Below are 19,725 nucleotides of genomic sequence, written 5' to 3'. Positions count from 1 at the left end.
AAACATGCGGTAAGTTCCAGCCCTACAGCTTGACCGGAGACTACAACATAATTCATTGCCCGGTTTGGGAATTAGTGGACATTCGTACCTCCCTTTACAATAAATGTTTGCTATTATTTTACTGTCTTGAGCATGGAATAGTATAGCATGCTGCATATACTATTATTTTAATATTTTTTTAAAGAGATGATAACCTTGTATGGAGCAGTCCATCAACCTATCAGAAAACAAATGCATTTCAGTCTTTACACTGCATACAGCAGGCTAATAGTATATGACAAAAGGCAAATGCATTTCAGTGTACATTTACAAAAAATATATTTCTTGTCAGCCTTTTGTTAATCTTATTACTTAATATATTCTTAAATAAATCATTTTGCTTTACAGAATGTGATACATATGTTTTTATTTTTAATTTGATCTACAAATTGAGTAAAAACTCAGGTATTAAGACCAAGAAAATGATCCACAATTTACAAAATACACATCACTATAAGTAAAAAGAATAGCTAAGAAAACGATCTAATTCTACTGCAGATTATTTAACAAAATACAACTTTGGTAATATTATCAATACAGCAATAAAAATACCTAACACATTAGAATAAATTGCAAAAATGTACATTTTACTTTTATTAAAGAATCTATAATTATAGTTCAACCCTTCACACAAGCTACAGAATGTAATGACACAGCACAGACACTACAAATGCATATTACCCAATTACCCCATTGGATGTATTTACTAAAATCTTAGATCTGCACTTTCATTCAAGAGATAGACATACAGTACATTTGTAATTCTATATTTTACAAAGAAAGAACCTTCCTTTCTCTCTAAACTGATGCATATATATATATATATATATATATATATATACTGTATATAAAATAAGATTTGGATACTTTTCCTGCGGTGTCCATGTGTAGTCCAGTAGTAATACTGCTCTCTTCCAAACACGAAACCGTCTGCTTTTATTTCTGACTATGCGTTTGCCTTTACTAACAATAACAAACAGTATTTGCATTAAGGCTACACCCTGTGATTATCATTCAATCAATCACTTTCCATGCCTAATTATTGAATGTAATCAGAACATTCTGTAACTCCCGCAGGGCCAAGGCACCTGCAGTGTATTGCATTGGAATACATTGGGGCCTATGCAGAGAGCAGCGCAACTCGCGGTTTCGCCAGTTTTCAGAGAGATTTGTAAGTAGAAATAGAAGAATTGGCGCGTAATAGGGAAAATGAGAAAAAAGCGCCAGTTTTTTTTAACCTTGTTAAAACGCGCCGCGCCGCTGGCGAATACCTACATTTTGACACTTTTTTAAGCCGCCATATGCAGGAAGGGGCGAACAGCATGTGTGAGAGAGTTGCGCCAAAGAAATGGAGAGATGTTCTCCAAGTCTGCACGCCAGAAAAAGTTGGCAAACCCTTGGCGCCTCAGTTGGGCGGCAAAAAAAAAAAAAAATTTGGAACTTTAAACTCGCGCTGTTTCAAAGCACTTTCAAACAGCGCGATTCGCGCCAATTTCAACGCTCCATATTCCTTCATGCGATTAATGTCGGGTACCGTTGCTTTCTGCATACGGAGGCTAAATCTCGCCATTTTATGTGGAAATACTTCAATCCGCCAGTTTGTTACTGCGCTGCTCTCTGCATGAGGCCCTTAATGCTGTAGGTCATTCTGTTGCTGAAGGAGCAAATGTATAAACCAGGGGTGTGCAAACTTACCTTCATGCACCCCCCTTTCTCCTATCCCCTCCTACTCGTGCACCCCCCCACCTGCACAGCTCCGGCATCAAATGACGTTGTGGGGTCGTGTGACATCACTTCATTTGACGCCGGTTGCCATGGAAATGTGTGGTTGGAACCAAGGTAAGTTTAGCAGTTCCACAGCATTTATTTTAAATGCCTTCGTCGAAGCGCCAGGCCTCTGTAACAGCCGGGCCCCACCCCCCCGCGAAAATGTAGCACACCCCACTTTGTACACCCCTGGTATAAACAATTCATTTTTCTGCTCCAGTATACTAACAAATAATCAGACTACAGTATTGAGGCATACTACAGAGGTTAAAGCAACAATCCCCCCTAAACATTTTCTATTTTTACCACTAATGTTTTTTTCAGGATTTATTCAGAGAATACTAAACCAACAGCCAAATCTCAGACCAATAGAAAGCTGCAATGTCAACGGTTGTGGCTTTCTGTTGGAAAATCATTTAAATCTCCATTAAAAAAACAGGAAGTAAACATTTCTCTGTATGCAGACCCAGCAATTCAATTAGCTGTGCTGTCTGCAGACAAATGCAGGATCATGACAAAGGCTTGGGGAAGCTAAGTACCTGAACAAATAGCGAGCAGGGAAGGTCTGATTATCAGGTCCAGGGACGAGCTCTCTGCAGGGCAAATCCTTTGTTCCTGTAAGGAATCGGGGATCATGTCCTCCGCCTGCCATGCACACTTCCGCTGCTGTGGGTGCGTGGTTCAATACTTCCCCACCTCAGTAACGTGGTCCTGTTTTGTTCGTGGGCAGCGCAAGCATTACAGTTCCTCCGAAACGCGAAGAGTCATTGCCATTACACCGCTGGCCTCACTCTGCCCTTACCTGACAGGAATCAGGAAGGTAAATAAAAGAGGAGGAACCAATCAGGAGGTAGCAGAAGGATGACATCAGACCCAGGTTGGACGCTAATAGGAGGAAGCAGGATTGGATGCAGGTGAGACATAGCTGATGTGTGTTTTGGGATTAGCTGCTGAGCAGCGTGCGCATGCAGGGAGGATGCGGCATGGAGCGAGTGAATCGCCAATGTGAGTAGACATTGTGGAGATGTGACGACAGCGTGCCTCCGTGGGTGCACTGTTGTGTTGGCGCGCCCATGCAGAGAGGGTCTGAGCGCGCAGGCATTGCTGCATGATGCATCCGGGAGGCGGAGCCCAGCAGTGATCCTGACACCGGAGGACTCGATTTGGAGGGAGGAAGAGTCAGCTTTTTTTAACTGATCACAAGTGATTTTGAGAAGTAACAAGAGGTAGAAAACAAGAAAAAGTTTAACCTGAGCTAGAAAGAACACCAAGCAATTTTAGAACTGCAATCCATCAAGCAAATTGTGATTAAACAGGCCGATAAAAGAGGATGGACAGTAATTAAGTCCAAGGAATAATTCTTGGATGAGGCCAATCGAATATTGGGTGATAAAACAACATACAGGCATACCCCGCATTAACGTACGCAATGGGACTGGAGCATGTATGTAAAGCAAAAATGTACTTAAAGTGAAGCACTACTTTTTCCCACTTATTGATGCATGTACTGTACTGCAATCGTCATATACATGCATAACTGATGTAAATAACACATGTGTAACAGGCTCTATAGTCTCCCCGCTTGTGCACAGCTTCGGTACAGGTAGGGAGCTGGTATTGCTGCTCAGGACATGCTGACAGGTGCATGCGCGAGCTGCCGTTTGCCTATTGGGCGATATGTCCTTACTCGCGAGTGTACTTAAAGTGAGTGTCCTTAAACCGGGGTATGCCTGTATACAATTTTGGAAAGTAATCCAACAATTAATTTCCAAAAGATTCTAGAAAATTACTCATAAAGGGGAAATCACTAGGGATTAATTATTTATAATATCAATATTTGAACAAGTTTCCCAGACTCCCGCTATTTAATTTTATCCCCAAAATTAAAAAATGTTTAGATAAACCCCCTGGCAGGCATATAATATCCGGGATAAACTCAATATCCCAAAACCTGTCAGACTATAATGATTTTTTTCTCCAAAATTATGTTGTTAAACTTCCCTCTTATTTAAGAGTCACTATGCAGGTTATTAATATTTTTGACTGAACGGATTGGGATGAAAACGTTGTCTTTGTAACGTGTGACGTTATATCGCTCTATACGAGCATAGATCATAACAAAAGCTTGGAAGCAATAAAAAGGGGACTGAACAAAGATGATTCCTTAAAAAAAGAACTAATAGACTTTCTGATCTCAAGTATAGATTATATTTTTAAAAATATTTACATTTGGTTTAGCAAGCATTTTTACCTCCAACTGTGTGGCATGGCCATCAGGTTCGCGCAAAGTTACGCCAATCTTTTCCTGGGGGCCTGGGAAGAGGATCATGTTTGGACAGGGGGTGTTCCAGGCGTGGGCCTGGTCTGGTGGCACCGCTACATTGATGATGTAATTTTTATATTGAGTGGCACCCAGGAGAGTGCTATAGAATTTATCAACAATTTAAATTGCAATGACTGGAACTTGAAGTTCACATACAATCTCAGCAGAACAGAGATTCAGTTCCTGGATTTGCATTTGTATGTAGAGGAAAGTATAATAAAATGCAAAACCTACTTCAAGTCCATAGATTGCAATACTTATATAGACCGGACAAGTTGTCAACATAGGGACTGGTTAAATGACATTCCCTATGGGCAACAAGGCGGGTAAAAATAAATTGTACATCAGACAATATACAGTATGTCAGGAGCAATCTCTGGTTCTTGAAAAAATTGTTTTTTGGAGAAGAGATATGATCCTAACTTACTAGACAATGCGATGTTAAAAGACAGTAAATTACAAAGGAAAGATATCTCATTACCAAAAAAAGAATCTAACAACAAACTGAAAAGGTTTGAGGGCGATTGGATCCCATTTGTAACACAGTATAGTACCCAGTCGGGGAAAATTAAAAATATTTCAAACAAGCCCTGGAGAATCCTACAACAAGATCCACTTTTAGGGGGAATTTTTACCAGTGAGGCCACAAATAATATTCTCAAAGGCACCCAATTTTAAGAACAAATTGGCACTAAGAGGGTTATGCACAAAGTAGTGATAAGTGTTTTTAAGTGAGATACGTGCTTTATGGCGCAATTTATGGCGCATTTTTTTTTAGCAATGACTGTGTTTTGATGATAAAAAGCCTTTTAAGCGCGATCCTGCAGTGTTATCACTGCTTTGCGAATCACGCTGCATGCAATATTGAGAAATAAAGGCATTTATCTTACTTAAAAACACTTATTACTGCTTTGTGCATAACCCCCTCAGTGTCTTGACTGCTAATCAAAAAGTGAAACAAAATACAGATTCGAAACAAATGTGCTTGAGAACAGTCCCAATTTTCTTTGCACAGAGGCAATCAATGAGACTCCACCTGGCTTATTAGGACTCTGAGAAAAGCCTGATGTAATAAACAGGAGAGAGATTCCTTAGCTCACATTTGGGCTGATAGTAGAACAGAGAAGTCTGCACACAGACTCTGTCTTGAGTACAAAGGCTGTGCTGAGATCAAGACATCCAGACACCCAGAGACCTATATTTCCTCGACACAGAGAACCCAGGATCCTGCCAGAGACTGACATGGAGGGCCACCTGCTTAAGGTACCGCCTTAGACTTTGGGGGGATAGTCCTGCAGATAGGGTCTGGGGAAGCAATTTAGCCCTTGCAAAGGGAAAGGGGTTTGTTATTTTGTTGTTTTTGTATGTGTTTGTCTGGATAAAGGAACAGGCTCAATAAAGCCAGGATATAATTTCACTCAAATCAGTCTCCATTATATGTACCTCTGCACACATCTCTTACATATGGTGTCAGAAGTGGTAAGAAAGGTGGCCCTAGAATTTCAAAGGTGCCTCAGAGACTGCCTGTGAATTTTTTTTGCTTTTGCCTGCATACAGTTCTTGCAACAGCCTGAGAAACAAAAAAAGAATCACTTGCAGCAGTGACAAGAATTAAAGGGCTACACATACAGGCAGGATAGAGACCAGACGGTGACCCACCCAAGGGACTGATGCTGTGACCAGAGTCTACCCCACCAGTCAAACACCAGACTCTGCAAGAATGGGGAAGAATCTGTGTTCCTGGCGTAAAGAGCCCCGCCACATGGAGCAATGTCCGTTCAGGCCTAATTTGGATGATGAGGGTGATTCCTATGTGACCCCAGAAAAAGGGCAGCAGCATGAGGAATATTTTTTTCAATGTGCCAAGGAACTGCAGCAGCAAGCAATGTGCTGTGGTAATAAGGAAAACACAGAAGTGTTTCTTAGCAAGTGCACATCCAGTATCACTGATTAGAAAGAATGTGTACACAGTACTGTGGTGGCTCAGAATCTGCAAAAATAGAGAAGAAGAAAAAGTTTACAGAGATGCCTGTGAAAGCTACAAACTCTGCAAGAAAAGTGTGCCCACCTGTAGGACTACCAGCTAGGGTTCTAGCAAAAACAGTGAAAACAGCTGCAATATCGCCTCCCGATGTGAGAAAGAAAAATACACATGATAGCCCCAAAGTGAAGGACAAGATGTGCATTCCTGTAATGAATCCTACCTCACAGAAGTGTGGCCCTTCCGGTCCTATGAGGATAAGGATGAAGATATGGGGAACCCGAACCGAGTCACACCCCCAAAACACCACAAGAATGGTGGAGGTGCCTAAACTCGGTACACACCAAAAAAACAGGTCTCTATGACACCAAATATTCCTGTTAGCTAAAGCAACTGCAAGAAAAGCCTGGCAGATATAGTGAAGCTGCTGAAGTTTCAAATAAAGACGGAGACCCCAGTATCTCTGATGGGACGGAGTCGTCCAAAACAAAAAGGTGTAAAAGGAAAAAGAAAAGTGGTGCTTCATTTACCATAGAAGGGACAGACATGTCCGCAGATCTCGTGGAGAAAAACGGGGTCTGAGATGCCCTGCAGCCTAGAGAAAATGGAGGATTCATCACGCGGATGATAGACTATCCAGATAGCCCAATGCAGAAGTTGTATAACACAAAGAAGTGTCTGTTCAGTGCCAACAGTGAGGAACTCTCAACCAACCATAACAGGGAAGTGGAGCCAGAACCATTGATTGATGATCCCTTGACCAGCCCTGGAGATGCACTGCAAGCTGCAAGGCATCTGGGTGAGGACACAAAGAGCAAAAACTTCCTCTCCAGGGTGGAAAGAATCACAAGGAATCATAAACACCCCTGAAGAAGTCCGAACTACCGGATGAAACGCGTAGGGTTACCTGTACGCTCTGACCTGTGAAGCAGTGAGATTCTTTGCGGACTCTCTGCTGTGACATCAGCTGTGTTGCTTTCATGTCTTCCCGCCCACACGGCCTGCGCTGTTGCTGACTATAACGGAGCCAGATGATACTTCTCCTTCTGCTGGATGATTGGAAGAACCGGTCCGTGATGTCAGACACCACCCGAGTGCGGAAGCAGAGGACGTGTTGTAGCTGACTAGAGCCTTACCTACCTGCGTCTGAACCCAGAGTGGTTAAACTGCTTTTATTTGTTCTGGAGCATGTGAGTATATTGGAGCTCCTTGCTCTAGTATTTTTATATTAATTAAAACTGTGTACTGTAGCACTATATTTTTTCTTCTTTCCCCACATATGCTGCCTACATCGGTTTATGATTCATTGTGATTCTTTCCACCCTGGAGAGGAAGTTTTTGCGCTTTGTGTCCTCCCGCAGATGTTACTTTGAGTGATTGAGAAATCTCTCACACCAGCTGCATCTCCTCTTGGTGATATTTATTTGTTTTTTGTTTATTTATTAATATAATATTAAGGTTTGTGCTTACTTTCCTTGCACCAAGCTGCAAGGCATACAGTAACTGTGATTAAGCGGTGAGAGGAGATCTTGTGATACTGAGCACCTGGGACTTTTTACAGCACACACCGAGCATTTGGGACTCTGTACAACAAACACCAGAGACACAGACCAAAGACTGTTGCCTGCTTGTGCCTTAGTGATTCATTGGTAGTGACTGTTGCATTACTTGCACAGACTGTTTTTCATTAATAGTATTTTCATTTATGTGCTGTCTGCTCTCAGGCTCTTAGCCTACAATGGTTTGTCAGATATTTAGTACATATCAGATGACATTATTCATTGAATTTAATACTGCTTGGTAGTATTCACATACATGTGATCTCTGTTTTCAGGCTCTTAGCCTACAAGGGGTTGTCAGGTATCTACTGCATCAGTTTAAGAGCATCAGCTAAACATATATATATATATGCAAACAACAAGAGGAAAGCAACCTTTAAATAGCACACGGACATGAATGAAAGTGTAACAAAAATGGTATTTTATTCAGTTGATTAAAACAGGGGATGAAATTTTAAAAGAAGAGGGGGGCTCAGCGCTACCTAAACATATTGGACATGGAGGCAAGAGTCAAGTAAAGATAAAAATCAAGACACATACAGGGTGTAGGTGGCTATATCTAAGCACACCTACGTGACAATCTACCTATACTGAGACCTTGTGACCACATGTAAAGGATATTATGCCATATAATTTGATGCAATAATTACATGATAGAGGTACACAGGAATTGAAGGTAACAGATTGCAAAAATACGTTACCACTCAGCAGGTGATTGTCACAAATAGTTAGGTCAATACTCCATGTTGTAGATAGGAAAGGTAGGGGCCCCCCTCAGCAGGACTCCCACTCCAACGCGTTTCGACGGGAAACTGTCTTCTTCTGGGAGTGGTGAGGGGAGCAAAGAGCTAGCATTTATAGGGAGAATCATAATTACAAAAATCGTGCCAAAATTAAATGGATTGCAAGCAGCTGTATGAGCAGAGAGTGTTTACAAACATGGCAGCATCCTGGAGCCTGTGTTACTGTGATTATACATCTCATTGGACTACACTGGTCATGTGGACTCTCTAAGGTCAATATCAATAACAATACTGCACCGACACACTTTATTCGAGCAAATACCCGGTATGTACCTGGCAGATACCTGGAATGCGCCGCTCCTCACCTCTGACAAGCCCCGTTGCATTTGCCTTCCCAGCCTGGGTTCATGCCTGGCTGATGGGCGGCTGATCTGTTAAATGATAATGATTAGGATTTAATAGGCTGCAATGCTTCGCGTGTCTACCAGATGGCATAAATTCATGAATTGTAATGCAGTATATATATATGTAGTGTGCAGTATTGCAGCCAACGGGAATAAAATGCTTCAATCCCTGCCGGAAAATAACTCAATGCACTCGGGCAGAAAACAGTCACAAACCTCAATACACCCGGGTATACCCGAATTCGTGGGACTAGCCGAGCTCGAATAAAGTGTGTCGCCAGTGTATATCTATTGGTTGGTTTAATCAGACTCAAATTGCATTACATGAAAAAGTATATCAATTCTTTTTGGCTGCCAAACAAGCATTTTTATATACAGTACATGGGAAGTAATTATGTACTATTGAATTTTGCATTAACATTTGTCTGTTCTTTTTATAGTTTAGCTCCATTTGACTGTGAAGCTTATTTTAAGCATTCAGTCTGTATTTATGCATTTTAGGTAGTTTTAATATATTTTAACTTGTATTGTGTTATTAAAGAAATTAGTATATGTGTGTTATGTAACTGTAGCTCTATTCACTTGCATTTGTTTTGCCATGGCAATGCCTTTCTATAAGATTAGAGTGGGGATGTAATTTGAGCATTTTAAAATATTTTTTAGACACTGCTTTGATTGGACCACTGCTTCTATAAATGGTCCATGGAGAGTCAATGGAGATTATCCCCTGAGGAAGCAGTAGATTGGAATTTCAGGAACTGAAATGTCTGACCCCATCGAGCCACTGTACTGCAGTGCACGCAGACGCGGAAGTGCCAGGAGCTACTACCAGGTGAAACAGACGAGTGAGGCAACTGAGGTGGAAGAAAATGACTTAAAAAGTTGGCTGAATCCTACAAGACATCCAGAGTGGTATGGGTGTACCCTTAATACACCTGTAACCCAACCCCCTCACCCCTCCAATCGCAGATAGGGGCCATGTGGGGAAATCTATATATGTTACCAGGTGTGGTGCAATACCTGATAGGCTCACTGGAGGCCTGAACCTCCGCCACTGGGAGCCTGGGGTGTATCCTGGAATGTACTGCTTACAGCGCCTCCACCTGTACAGGGATTCTAGTGTGTAGAATAACCCCTTACACAGGAACCACATACAGTAAGTACTTACACCAGGGTATGGATAAAATAGTTTACTATATGCACTAACACATAACACATCACAATACATCAACAATGGTAACACAGCAGTGTCACCCTTTAACCTGGCCTCACTGGGCCTCAACCCCAGCACCATCCACCCAAGTGTCTCAAAAGTCCCACAACCCCACCCAAGTGTGGAACAGCACTGCCCACTAATATGAGGTGTGTAGTTGGTGCACTTGGTGACTTCATGGTACCTGCCGGGTGTGTCCACAACCGGGCGTGCAAATGTTGTACTTGGCTGATGAATCTGAAAGTGTAATCCACGATGCTTCCGCTCTTGATGCGTGGGGTGGCGTCCCGCCAGACAGTCCCACCAGGAAGATAGTCTTTATCTTGAGTGATGTTCTGTGTCCAGACACAATTGTCAGGGGCTCGCAGCACTGCTGCTGTGTCCTTGAACCTAACAAATAACTAAAGGGGCAGTGCACCTACCTAGGGCCTGTCCCTGTCGCAACCACAATCTATGGTATGGCTCAGGGCCTGCCTGGGGGGGTAACCTAGTATGCAGGGGGAAATGCAGCATGAGAATCTGTCAGCCTTAGTGGCTGTTCTGGCTGCATGTGATCTGTGTGAAAGGGCAATCCCCAGAGGCTGCTGGGATTTGTAGTCCTATCAGGACCTCTTTAGCATTGGGGCCGCATGCTCTATGTGTAATGGCCGCCGCTACTCTCCACTGAGCCTGCGCAACTCTGTAATGGCTGCCGCATCGCCCTAAATGCTCATGCGCGACTTCTAGGGGTCTCTGCACTACGGAGCACCATCGATGACCTGCCTCCCTCTCTGTAATGGTCGCTGCATCTCTTGAGGCTAAACTGCGCAGACGCGAGCTTCCACGTATGCGCGAACGCACACAAAATGGCGGTGCCTGGCTGTAGATGCCGCCTAGAGCTCCCAGAAAAGCGCTCACCCCTGCAGCTCCCTGACACCGCGCAGGGGTTCCCCCAATTAGGGGAGGTAAGGGGGGCCCAGGGGGAACCCTGCTACACACCTAATGCATCTTACAACTGGGAGAATGTGAGTTTGTTTCTTCTCCCAGCTTAGTGTATTGTGTTATTAAAACGTATTATGCTATGTTTTCTCCTATGTGTATCTTTTGAGGAACCATGGAGATTGCAGATACATCCAACACCAGTACTATTGTGAGTGCTTTATTTACTTAACAGTATTGCCCTTATTGGTTTATATGTTTGTATATCAAACAACTCTCTCTCAATTGCGCTTTAATCTTCACATATAGATAGCCACCAGTGATCTGCCAAAATAGGTGGATGGTCATTATATACCACTTTGTAATTATTACTCACCCACACAGCAGAATATGCGGTGGCTATTTCACACCAGGACAGTCTGATCTCCACCGTTCATCACTTCCAAGAAAGGGCGACAATGGCAGCTTTAAGATAGTTATATAAACCACATCAAATAAAAAAATAATGACCTAGTATAAAAGTCTCCAAGGGGAGGACAAGAGCAGGCAGGGATATATACAGTAAAGGGTGGAGCAAATGAGACATAACATGAATCGGAGTCTCCTATAAAATATGTAAATGTCAACTGTCACTCATCACGAGAATATGTAGAGACCAGAAAGCTTCGATGAACTAATCCTCATGGTAACACTCGGTAAAATTAATTTAACCAAATTAGTGAGATTATATTCTTGTTTAAATACTCCTGGATGAAGTGTATCCAGTTTACAAATCCAGAAGGATTCTCTTCTCTTTAAGGCCTGAACCAGATTGCCCCTCTCCGTAGTTTAGGAACCACTTCAATGATTTGTTATTGCAGCTGACTCACATTGTGCCCAGACTGTAGGAAGTGAGCGGACAAAGGTTGGTCCCACACTTTGCACCTAATAGTGGATTTATATTGGCTAATCCGTTCCTTAGCTTTATGTGTTGTTTCACCAACATAAGCCAACCCACATAATCTGAGTTACTGGTTGCATAACCCTTAATGTTAAACTTCTGCCTGGTGTGTAAATGTGGACCCCTTTTGGACATTGCCACATTGTGTGCAGGATAAGCAGGGAAATGTTCCCTGGATATAGACACCCTTGAACTGTGATCCAACAGTCTTCTCAGAACCTGTCAGCTCTTACTAGGGAATCCCTAAGGCTAAGGCCCCGCTGCCTCAGACCACGCACCCACACTGCAGACAGGTGGCACATAGAGAGGCACTTGGGCCTTTTTCCGGTCCAAAGGGACCATTTTTGCGAGCGGGGGGGCGTGGCAAAAACAGGTGGTGGGGCACGGCCATGACGTGGGGGGCACGGCCATGACGTGAGGGGGCGGGACCGCCCGTCAGCCGTTCAGCCCCGCAACTCCTCAACCCCTCAACCGCTGTCGCTGAGCCCCTCAACTCCTAACACACAGACACGCACTCAGGCACACACAGACAGGCATACACACAGACACACACAGACACAGACAGGCACTCACGCTCTCACAAATACTCACGGGGGGTGGGTGGGGGGTGAATCAGAGCCCGGGGGATCAGAGCAGGGGGAGAATCGGAAGGGGGACCCCCCCCCCAAAGAGGAGAGAGTCTGTGGGAAGGAGCAGGGGGGACTTCCTTGGTGCTGCAGTTTATTTAAAATCGCTGCTTTCCCCCCACACTCTCCTCCCTGCTCCCCGAAGCCTCCCCTCCTCATTGGCTCACAGCCACACCATGTGACGCGTCGCCGCTTGGGATTACAATTCTCTTGAATCCCCTGGCAGCTGACGCGTCCCAGCGTGTAGTGAGCTGTGCAGCCAGGGGGGACTGGGACCGGCTCGGGAGGATTCCCCTGCTGGTGGGAACGCTCATGCGGCCGCCCGCGCCGCCGGGCGCAGCGGGTCCCAGCCCTAAGTGTTGGAGCTTTCCTATATGCCATCAAAGCGGGTGCTTTCAGTACTTGTCGCCAACTTGCATCAGAATCAATTAAATGCCAATGTTTATGAATTGCCGTACCAATTCTAGGACAAGACGTACTGAACGTGATCAAATGGAATCCTGTTAAGCTTCGGTATAAGCAGTGTTTCCCAGCTCAGATTATCTAGCTTTGTTAGTTCGTCATCCAGAACACTGCTAGGATACCCCTTAACATTAAATGTCTCTGTCATCTGTAGCAATCTTTCCATAACCACCTCTTGCTGGCTGGCTGATTTTTCTCTTCACCCTATAGAGCTGGCTTCTCGGGAGGGAGAAGATTGTACTCGGTGGATGAAAACTGCTAAACTTCAACAATGTATTACGATCAGTGCCCTTAGTGAATAGATCAATTTGTATTCTATCATCCGGCTTATACACTTGGGTATCAAGAAAGCTCACCTCCTGTAGTTCTTGTAGGAGTGTACATTTAATCATTGACCTAGCTCTATTTAGGTCATCAAGAAACAGCAGGGAGGCTTCCAGCGTGTCCCGTCCAGAATTATTAATGCAAATATGACAGCCAGTAGGATGGGTCTTGCACATGCATGAGAGTGGCATAACTACTATGTGATCACAATGCGATGCGCGTGCGCTCTCACCGAAGCCGTCAGAAACCATCATGATGCACATGGGCAGTTCTGATTCTATGATGCGATTGGCAAGCCTAGTACAGGCACACGGACTGAAACCACAAGAATCCACCATGATGTGCAGGTGCAGTTCTGATCTTAGGAAGCGTTCACATTGCGCAGTGCTAGCAAACAGACTGAAATAACAAGAACCTATCATGATGCTCTTGCTCAGTTTTGACCATTTTTTTTACTGTTTTTGAACTATTGAAGCCACCATAGTCAGCTGTTTGTGAAGCTGTTCAGGTGCAACATTAGGCTTCTTGACATCTCTATACAAAATAGCAGAGTTTTATACAGTACACTGCAATTAGAGTTTGATGAAGGACCAGGAGGCCCGAAACATCGCTCTATTTTTTATGTGTTCCTGTTTTATGATGCAATACAATCTCTACTATTTCTTCAGTGAGTGCGGCAGTCCTGTTTTTGTTTGTATCTATTTTGGAGCTGGATGGGGGACCTGGCCCCTCTGCAAGCACCCTGTCTGCTTAAGTTAAGTATTTTTTCAATTTTATCTGCATATGGTTTTCACTCTGAATGCCCTGGACTTTCTTCCCTGGCTACTATTCTGCCCTTGGGCTGGCAGTAAACCCTATACAATCAGGTTGCCAGTATTTGGTATGGGGTTCTCCCCCTCCCCCTTGGTACTGCACTTGAGTGACAGCGGAGGGTGGTACATCCTGTTGTAGCTGGGACAACGGGGTGGCCGCCTCCTAGCTATACTTAAGGGCCGGACCAAGGGTGAGGGGGAGAACCCCATACCAAATACTGGCAACCTGATTGTATAGGGTTTACTGCCAGCCAGTTTACTGGCAGTTAGTAGGTTGTCCTTTCCTCTGAGGAAGGCAGGTCCCACCACTCGGAGCCTGAGATTTGGGCCTTCCCATGTGCTCTTCCCTCCGGGGAGAGTGAGTGTGGACATACCTCTGCCTCTGCTAGGAAGGTGGGGAAAAGCTAGGACAGCTCCGGGTTCCCTTGGCCTGTAGTGACGGTCCAGTGACCATCTTCAGTGATAGCTAACCTGACAGACTGTATCCGGTAGAAGACTGTCGTGAACTGTGCTGCGAAGAGTGAATAAACCGTTCCTGTTTTTACAGTTGTGTGAAAAATAAAGTACACCTCTTTGAATTCTATGGTTTTACATATCAGTACATAATAACAATCATCTGTTCCTTGGCAGGTCCTAAAATTAGGTAAATACAACCTCAGATGAACAACAACACGTGACATATTACACTGTATCATGATTTATTTAACAAAAATAAAGCCAAAATGGAGAAGCTATGTGCGCAGCAGCAGCCCTCCAGGGAAAGGATAGGGAGAAAGAGAAACGTGTTGTCGGTGAACCGAATGGTTTGACTCATTTTTTCTTATTGCTTATGTACTCTGGTGTACTCAGGACTTTGCCCATTTGAGCTTTCAAATTTCATTTGTTGTGTTTATTGATTGCTGCTCTGGTGGCTGGGGTATAAGGGTTAAAGGAGTACCTTGTGGTCTTTATAGACCTGAGGGAACGGGCCCGAGGAAGGGGTCTCCCACGGAAACGTTGCTCCCTTGATTACCCTCCTCCCTCCTTCCATTTGTGTTGTCTCCATTCTCCTTACCTAGGGCTCTATGCAGTAAGCGTTGATAAGGTTTTTTTCGCCATTTTACTGCCAAAATTGGGTTTAAGATTCAGTAAGCGCCGATAATTGCTTGATTTCCCCAGTTTTCGTAGCCGATAATTTTGTTATGGCCAGTCGCCTGCCGATAAGCCGGTTTTCGGCACTTATCGCCACTTTTTTAATTCGGCTGTATTCTAGTAGCAAAATCAGCTTATCGGGGCTGATCGGCACTAAGAAATTGAGACTTCATGGCCAATTTGTCCCGCCAAATAAAGTTGGCAAGTTGGAGGGGAGAACGATTGCTAAGGCTGCCGGAACGGCACTTAGAAAAAAAAACTCATCTGTACATCAATGGAGTCAATGGAGTGGGGACGTATAACAGTATAGTACTGTTTACGTTCGATTGCTCACAATACAAATGTGTTGAGCAGTGTGGGGGCCATTCACTGCATTGTGTCACACCTCACTGATTATTTGTATAACATAGAACTTTTATATGTTTTCATCATTTGCGTGTCACATTACTCATCATGTGATGATGTGTCAAGGGAAAAACCTATACTCAACTCTTAAAGGAGAGCATCACATCACATCAAACATGTTAATGAACTGTGCGACAATTTATTATATGATGTTACCCATGTCACACATGTAACACATACACCGTATGTTCATGTTGCTTTACATAACACAATGCTTGTAATGTGTAACGCATGTTTAAACGTTCATGTACATCTTTCGTCTCATGTTTACATGTACTTTGGGTCCTCCCTTTTTTCATGACGTCCGTTATTGGACAGTCAATCACATTGCATGTTTACATTGTAAACGTTGCATTACAAGCACTTCATACTAACTTATACACACATCTACACTAGTTAATCATTGTTACACATTTCACACTGATTCAATAGCAACTATCCTCATGACATAAATTAATGCATATGCACACGAGAATTCATTGTTGTGAACATGTGACACTAACATGGCTACTTAGACATGTTGCTGCAAACTTTTTCTACATCAATCTCAGGCTTTTTGCCTAATTACATGACTGAGTGTTGCGTTCAGAAGTGTTACATGCATTACACATTACACTAATAATTTACAATGAATGCTTGTACAAAGCTTCACGTTACATCATTGTCAAATATCATGATTGCCTGCTGAACACACAGGAAAAATATTTCTTAGATCAAATGGAGACAGCTTGGGAGCCAAGTACTTTAATATGTTAATGTAACACGTAGCATTTTAGTATGTCACCTGACATCATCACATACCTATTTAAAGGACGCCCATTACCTGCTCATTCACAGCTACTGATTTCAAAATGTTGCGATTGTTTAGGAGACGTCGGAACATTCTTTTGCATGAGTGGCTTGCAGATGAAGAGAATGACATAGGGCAAGGGAAGGACAGAGCCAGGGACAGTGACAGGGACAGGCACGCGGATACGACAGGGACAGGGAGAGGGACAGGGCGAGGGACAGGTAGAGGGATAGGAGATCAGAGAAGACAGAGAAGACAAGTAGTGCCTCGTCCGCGTGTGTACAGGGAGAGAACCCTGTTAGATGGGATGAGTGAGGAGGAGATAGTAAGTCGCTATCGTTTGAGTTCAGCAGCAATCTTATCTCTTTATGAAGAGATAAGGGGAGATTTAGATTTTGTGACAGCCAGAAGTCGTGCAGTCCCTGGGCTTGTTAAAATGCTGTGCTCATTACATTATCTTGCTTCCGCGTCATTCCAGACAACTGTGGGCATAGTGGGCGGGGTCTCCCAATCTACATTCTCGCGGGCCTTTACCCAGTTTCTCTATGCACTCAATAGACGCGGAAACAAAAGAAACAGCGCACAACGCCAAATAGTGAAGCAAGTAATGCTATATATTAGTAATTACAGGGTAATAAATCTGCGTACATCAAAACAGTGGAATAGGTGCATTTAGTGTGTTTCACACAAGTTACCACTCAGCAACTGTTGTCAGAAGAGTCTGCAGCTTGCTTCTCTCAGCGGGGGCGCTACGTTGGTTCAGGAGCAGGATTAATGTCCAAAACCCCTCATCCCGCAGTACATCGCTCCCAAGGGGATTTCCCTTTACAGCAACCAGGCGCCGTTGCAGGTATTGGTGCTTGGTGGGACCGCTCGCGCTTCCAGGCCGTCTGGTGCAGCTCGTGTGGCTCAGCGAGCAGATCCACTGTACGGGGGTGAGACCTCAGCTCTGCAAGGGTACACTCGGCGTGCCACGTTGTCGCTCCGTCACGGGATACTGCGTGATGACGTCACAGTCTACGCAGCAGCGAGGGAACCGGCAGGGAGGCAGTCAAAGTCTCTCAAAGTCTCTCATATGCCCAAAATTACCACCGGGAGTAATACTAACAGGGTGAAGCCAATGGAGGCAATGGCAATATTAAGGCACTAGATAAAAATCATCCAACATGTTTCGTAGAATAAACTACTTCTTCAGGGAATAATTTAGCCATTACCCAGAGGTCTTAAGTACCTAACAAAGATGTCTCATTGGTCAAACAATTAAAAATGGACCAATCATCTAGACTAGGTAATGGTTAAAGTGATAGGGAAGATGAAATCATTACTTTTAAAACAACAACTTTATTAACTACATACATAATAAAAAGATTTTATAAACATAAACTAAACCTAGCATAAATAATTAAAAGCATGCTGGAATAAAAGAAACACAATATTAGTACTAAAATAGATAGTATCATATAAAAGATGCAACTAAAAGTAACAATATAAATACATATAGACAATAGAACAGAGCAGGGAAAACAGAGATACATAGATCAGTGATATCCCTTGGGTTTAAGTGGAGAAGGGGGCTAGAATTTTTTTTTTTTTTAATAAAAATTCCTCTTAATAAAGTGCCCAGATGTCAACATCCTCATTTAACCCCTTAGGGGACATAGTATCTAACTTGTGTATCCAATATGTCTCCTTAGATGATAATGTTTTAACTCTGTCCCCACCTCTTCTATTTACAGGAATAAACTGAATCCCCTTAAAAGTGAGACTGGACAGATCTTTGTTGTGGTGTAATAAAAAGTGTCTGGAAACACTGTGTTTTTCAAAACCGTTTTTTATATTTCTGACGTGTTCCTGGATACGAACTTTAAGGCTGCGTTTGGTTCTGCCTACATACTGATATCCACACGCACATTCCAATAAGTAAACAATGTGTGTAGATGTACATAAAATAAAGTCATCAATATTAAAAACTTCTTGTGTGTTTTTAGAATTAAATGTATTTTTGTCAGGATGTTGGTACTTACAAATACTACACTTACCACAAATATAATTGCCTTTTGGTTTAGGCCCTAACCAGTTCTTTTGTACTGTAGTTTTATTACTTAAAAAAACATCAGTAGGTGCTAGCAAATTTTTAATGTTTTTGGCTCTCCTATAGATAAACCGTGGTTTAGTGTCTAGATGTGATCCCAATATGGGATCATTGCACAAAATACCCCAGTGTTTATAAAAAACCTTTTCGATGTCCCTATGTACAGAATTATAATCCATAATGAAGGCCACATTTAAAATGTCATTTTTCATTATTGGGCCTATTTTATTTCTTGTCTTGGTTCTATTTTGAATTAACATATCTTTACGATCCATGTTACGTACCCTTATAATCTCTCTTTCGAGAAGTTCCTTAGGGTATCCCCTCTCTCTGAATCTCAAAAATAGTTTATTAGCCGGCTTGTCAAAAACCTCTAAACTACTGCAGTTACGTCTGAGTCTGACAAATTGCCCTCCTGGTATATTTTTTATCCATGTACTTTTGTGATTACTATTCGCCATCAGCAAATTGTTAGTATCCACCTCCTTAAAGAAGGTTTCAGTCTCCACAGTGCCATCCGCTCTGGAAGTAAGTCTTAAATCCAGAAAATCTATCTGGGTGGCATCCACCTTATGTGTAAACTCAAGGTTGAAATCATTCCTATTCAGGTTATCTACAAATGCACTGGCCGATGCATAATCACCGTCCCACACGCACAGGATGTCGTCTATGTAGCGTTTCCACACAACGACATTCCTGTGGTAGGGTTCCTCGGGCACAATGAACTGAGACTCCCACTTACCCACATACAGGTTTGCGAAACTGGGGGCAAACCTAGTACCCATTGCAGTTCCGCAAACCTGCAGGTAGAAAGTGGAAAGAAACAGAAAATAATTATGTTTCAATATGAAACTAATAGACTCGAGAATAAATTTCCTATTTAATGGGTGCATTGTGGGGTCTACTTCCAAAAAGGAGTTGACTGCATCCAACCCTTTCTGATGGGGTATATTTGTATAGAGGGATTTTATGTCACATGTAATCCATACATATGAACTCTTCCATTTGAAATCTTTAAATAAATTTAAAACTGCAGTAGAATCCTTCAAATAAGAGGTTAATTTACCAACATACGGTTGGAGAAAAAAATCCACGTATTGACTAAGATTGGCTGTCATAGATTGTATACCTGATACGATTGGGCGTCCGGGTGGATCCACCAAGGCCTTATGTATTTTCGGCAGGTGGTAAAATAT

The 19,725-nt window shown here is 43.1% G+C and overlaps 1 protein-coding gene and 1 long non-coding RNA gene across 3 annotated transcripts in view; one reads left to right on the top strand and one right to left on the bottom strand.

Moving 5' to 3' along the window:
* The window catches only part of LOC142499714 (NADP-dependent alcohol dehydrogenase-like), a 72,182-nt gene extending 71,171 nt beyond the window's left edge, over positions 1–1,011 (bottom strand). The window contains exon 1 of the mRNA XM_075609503.1: positions 907–1,011. Coding sequence (XP_075465618.1) covers positions 907–924 — 18 coding nt within the window. The 5' untranslated portion in view covers positions 925–1,011. The remainder of the gene's footprint in view (positions 1–906) is intronic.
* The window catches only part of LOC142499720 (uncharacterized), a 118,146-nt gene extending 99,758 nt beyond the window's left edge, over positions 1–18,388 (top strand). The window contains exons 3-4 of one of the 2 annotated variants that reach the window (XR_012802720.1): positions 9,480–9,648; positions 18,174–18,388. This is a non-coding gene — a long non-coding RNA (uncharacterized LOC142499720). Of the gene's footprint in view, positions 1–9,479; positions 9,729–18,173 lie in introns of both variants that reach the window. The other variant, XR_012802721.1, reaches the window with a different exon arrangement.
* Positions 18,389–19,725: the final 1,337 nt, after the last annotated feature.

Source organism: Ascaphus truei, chromosome 1 (genome assembly GCF_040206685.1).
Source record: "Ascaphus truei isolate aAscTru1 chromosome 1, aAscTru1.hap1, whole genome shotgun sequence".
NCBI classification, from domain to species: Eukaryota; Metazoa; Chordata; class Amphibia; order Anura; family Ascaphidae; genus Ascaphus; species Ascaphus truei.
This window is presented reverse-complemented; position numbering and strand designations above follow the sequence as displayed.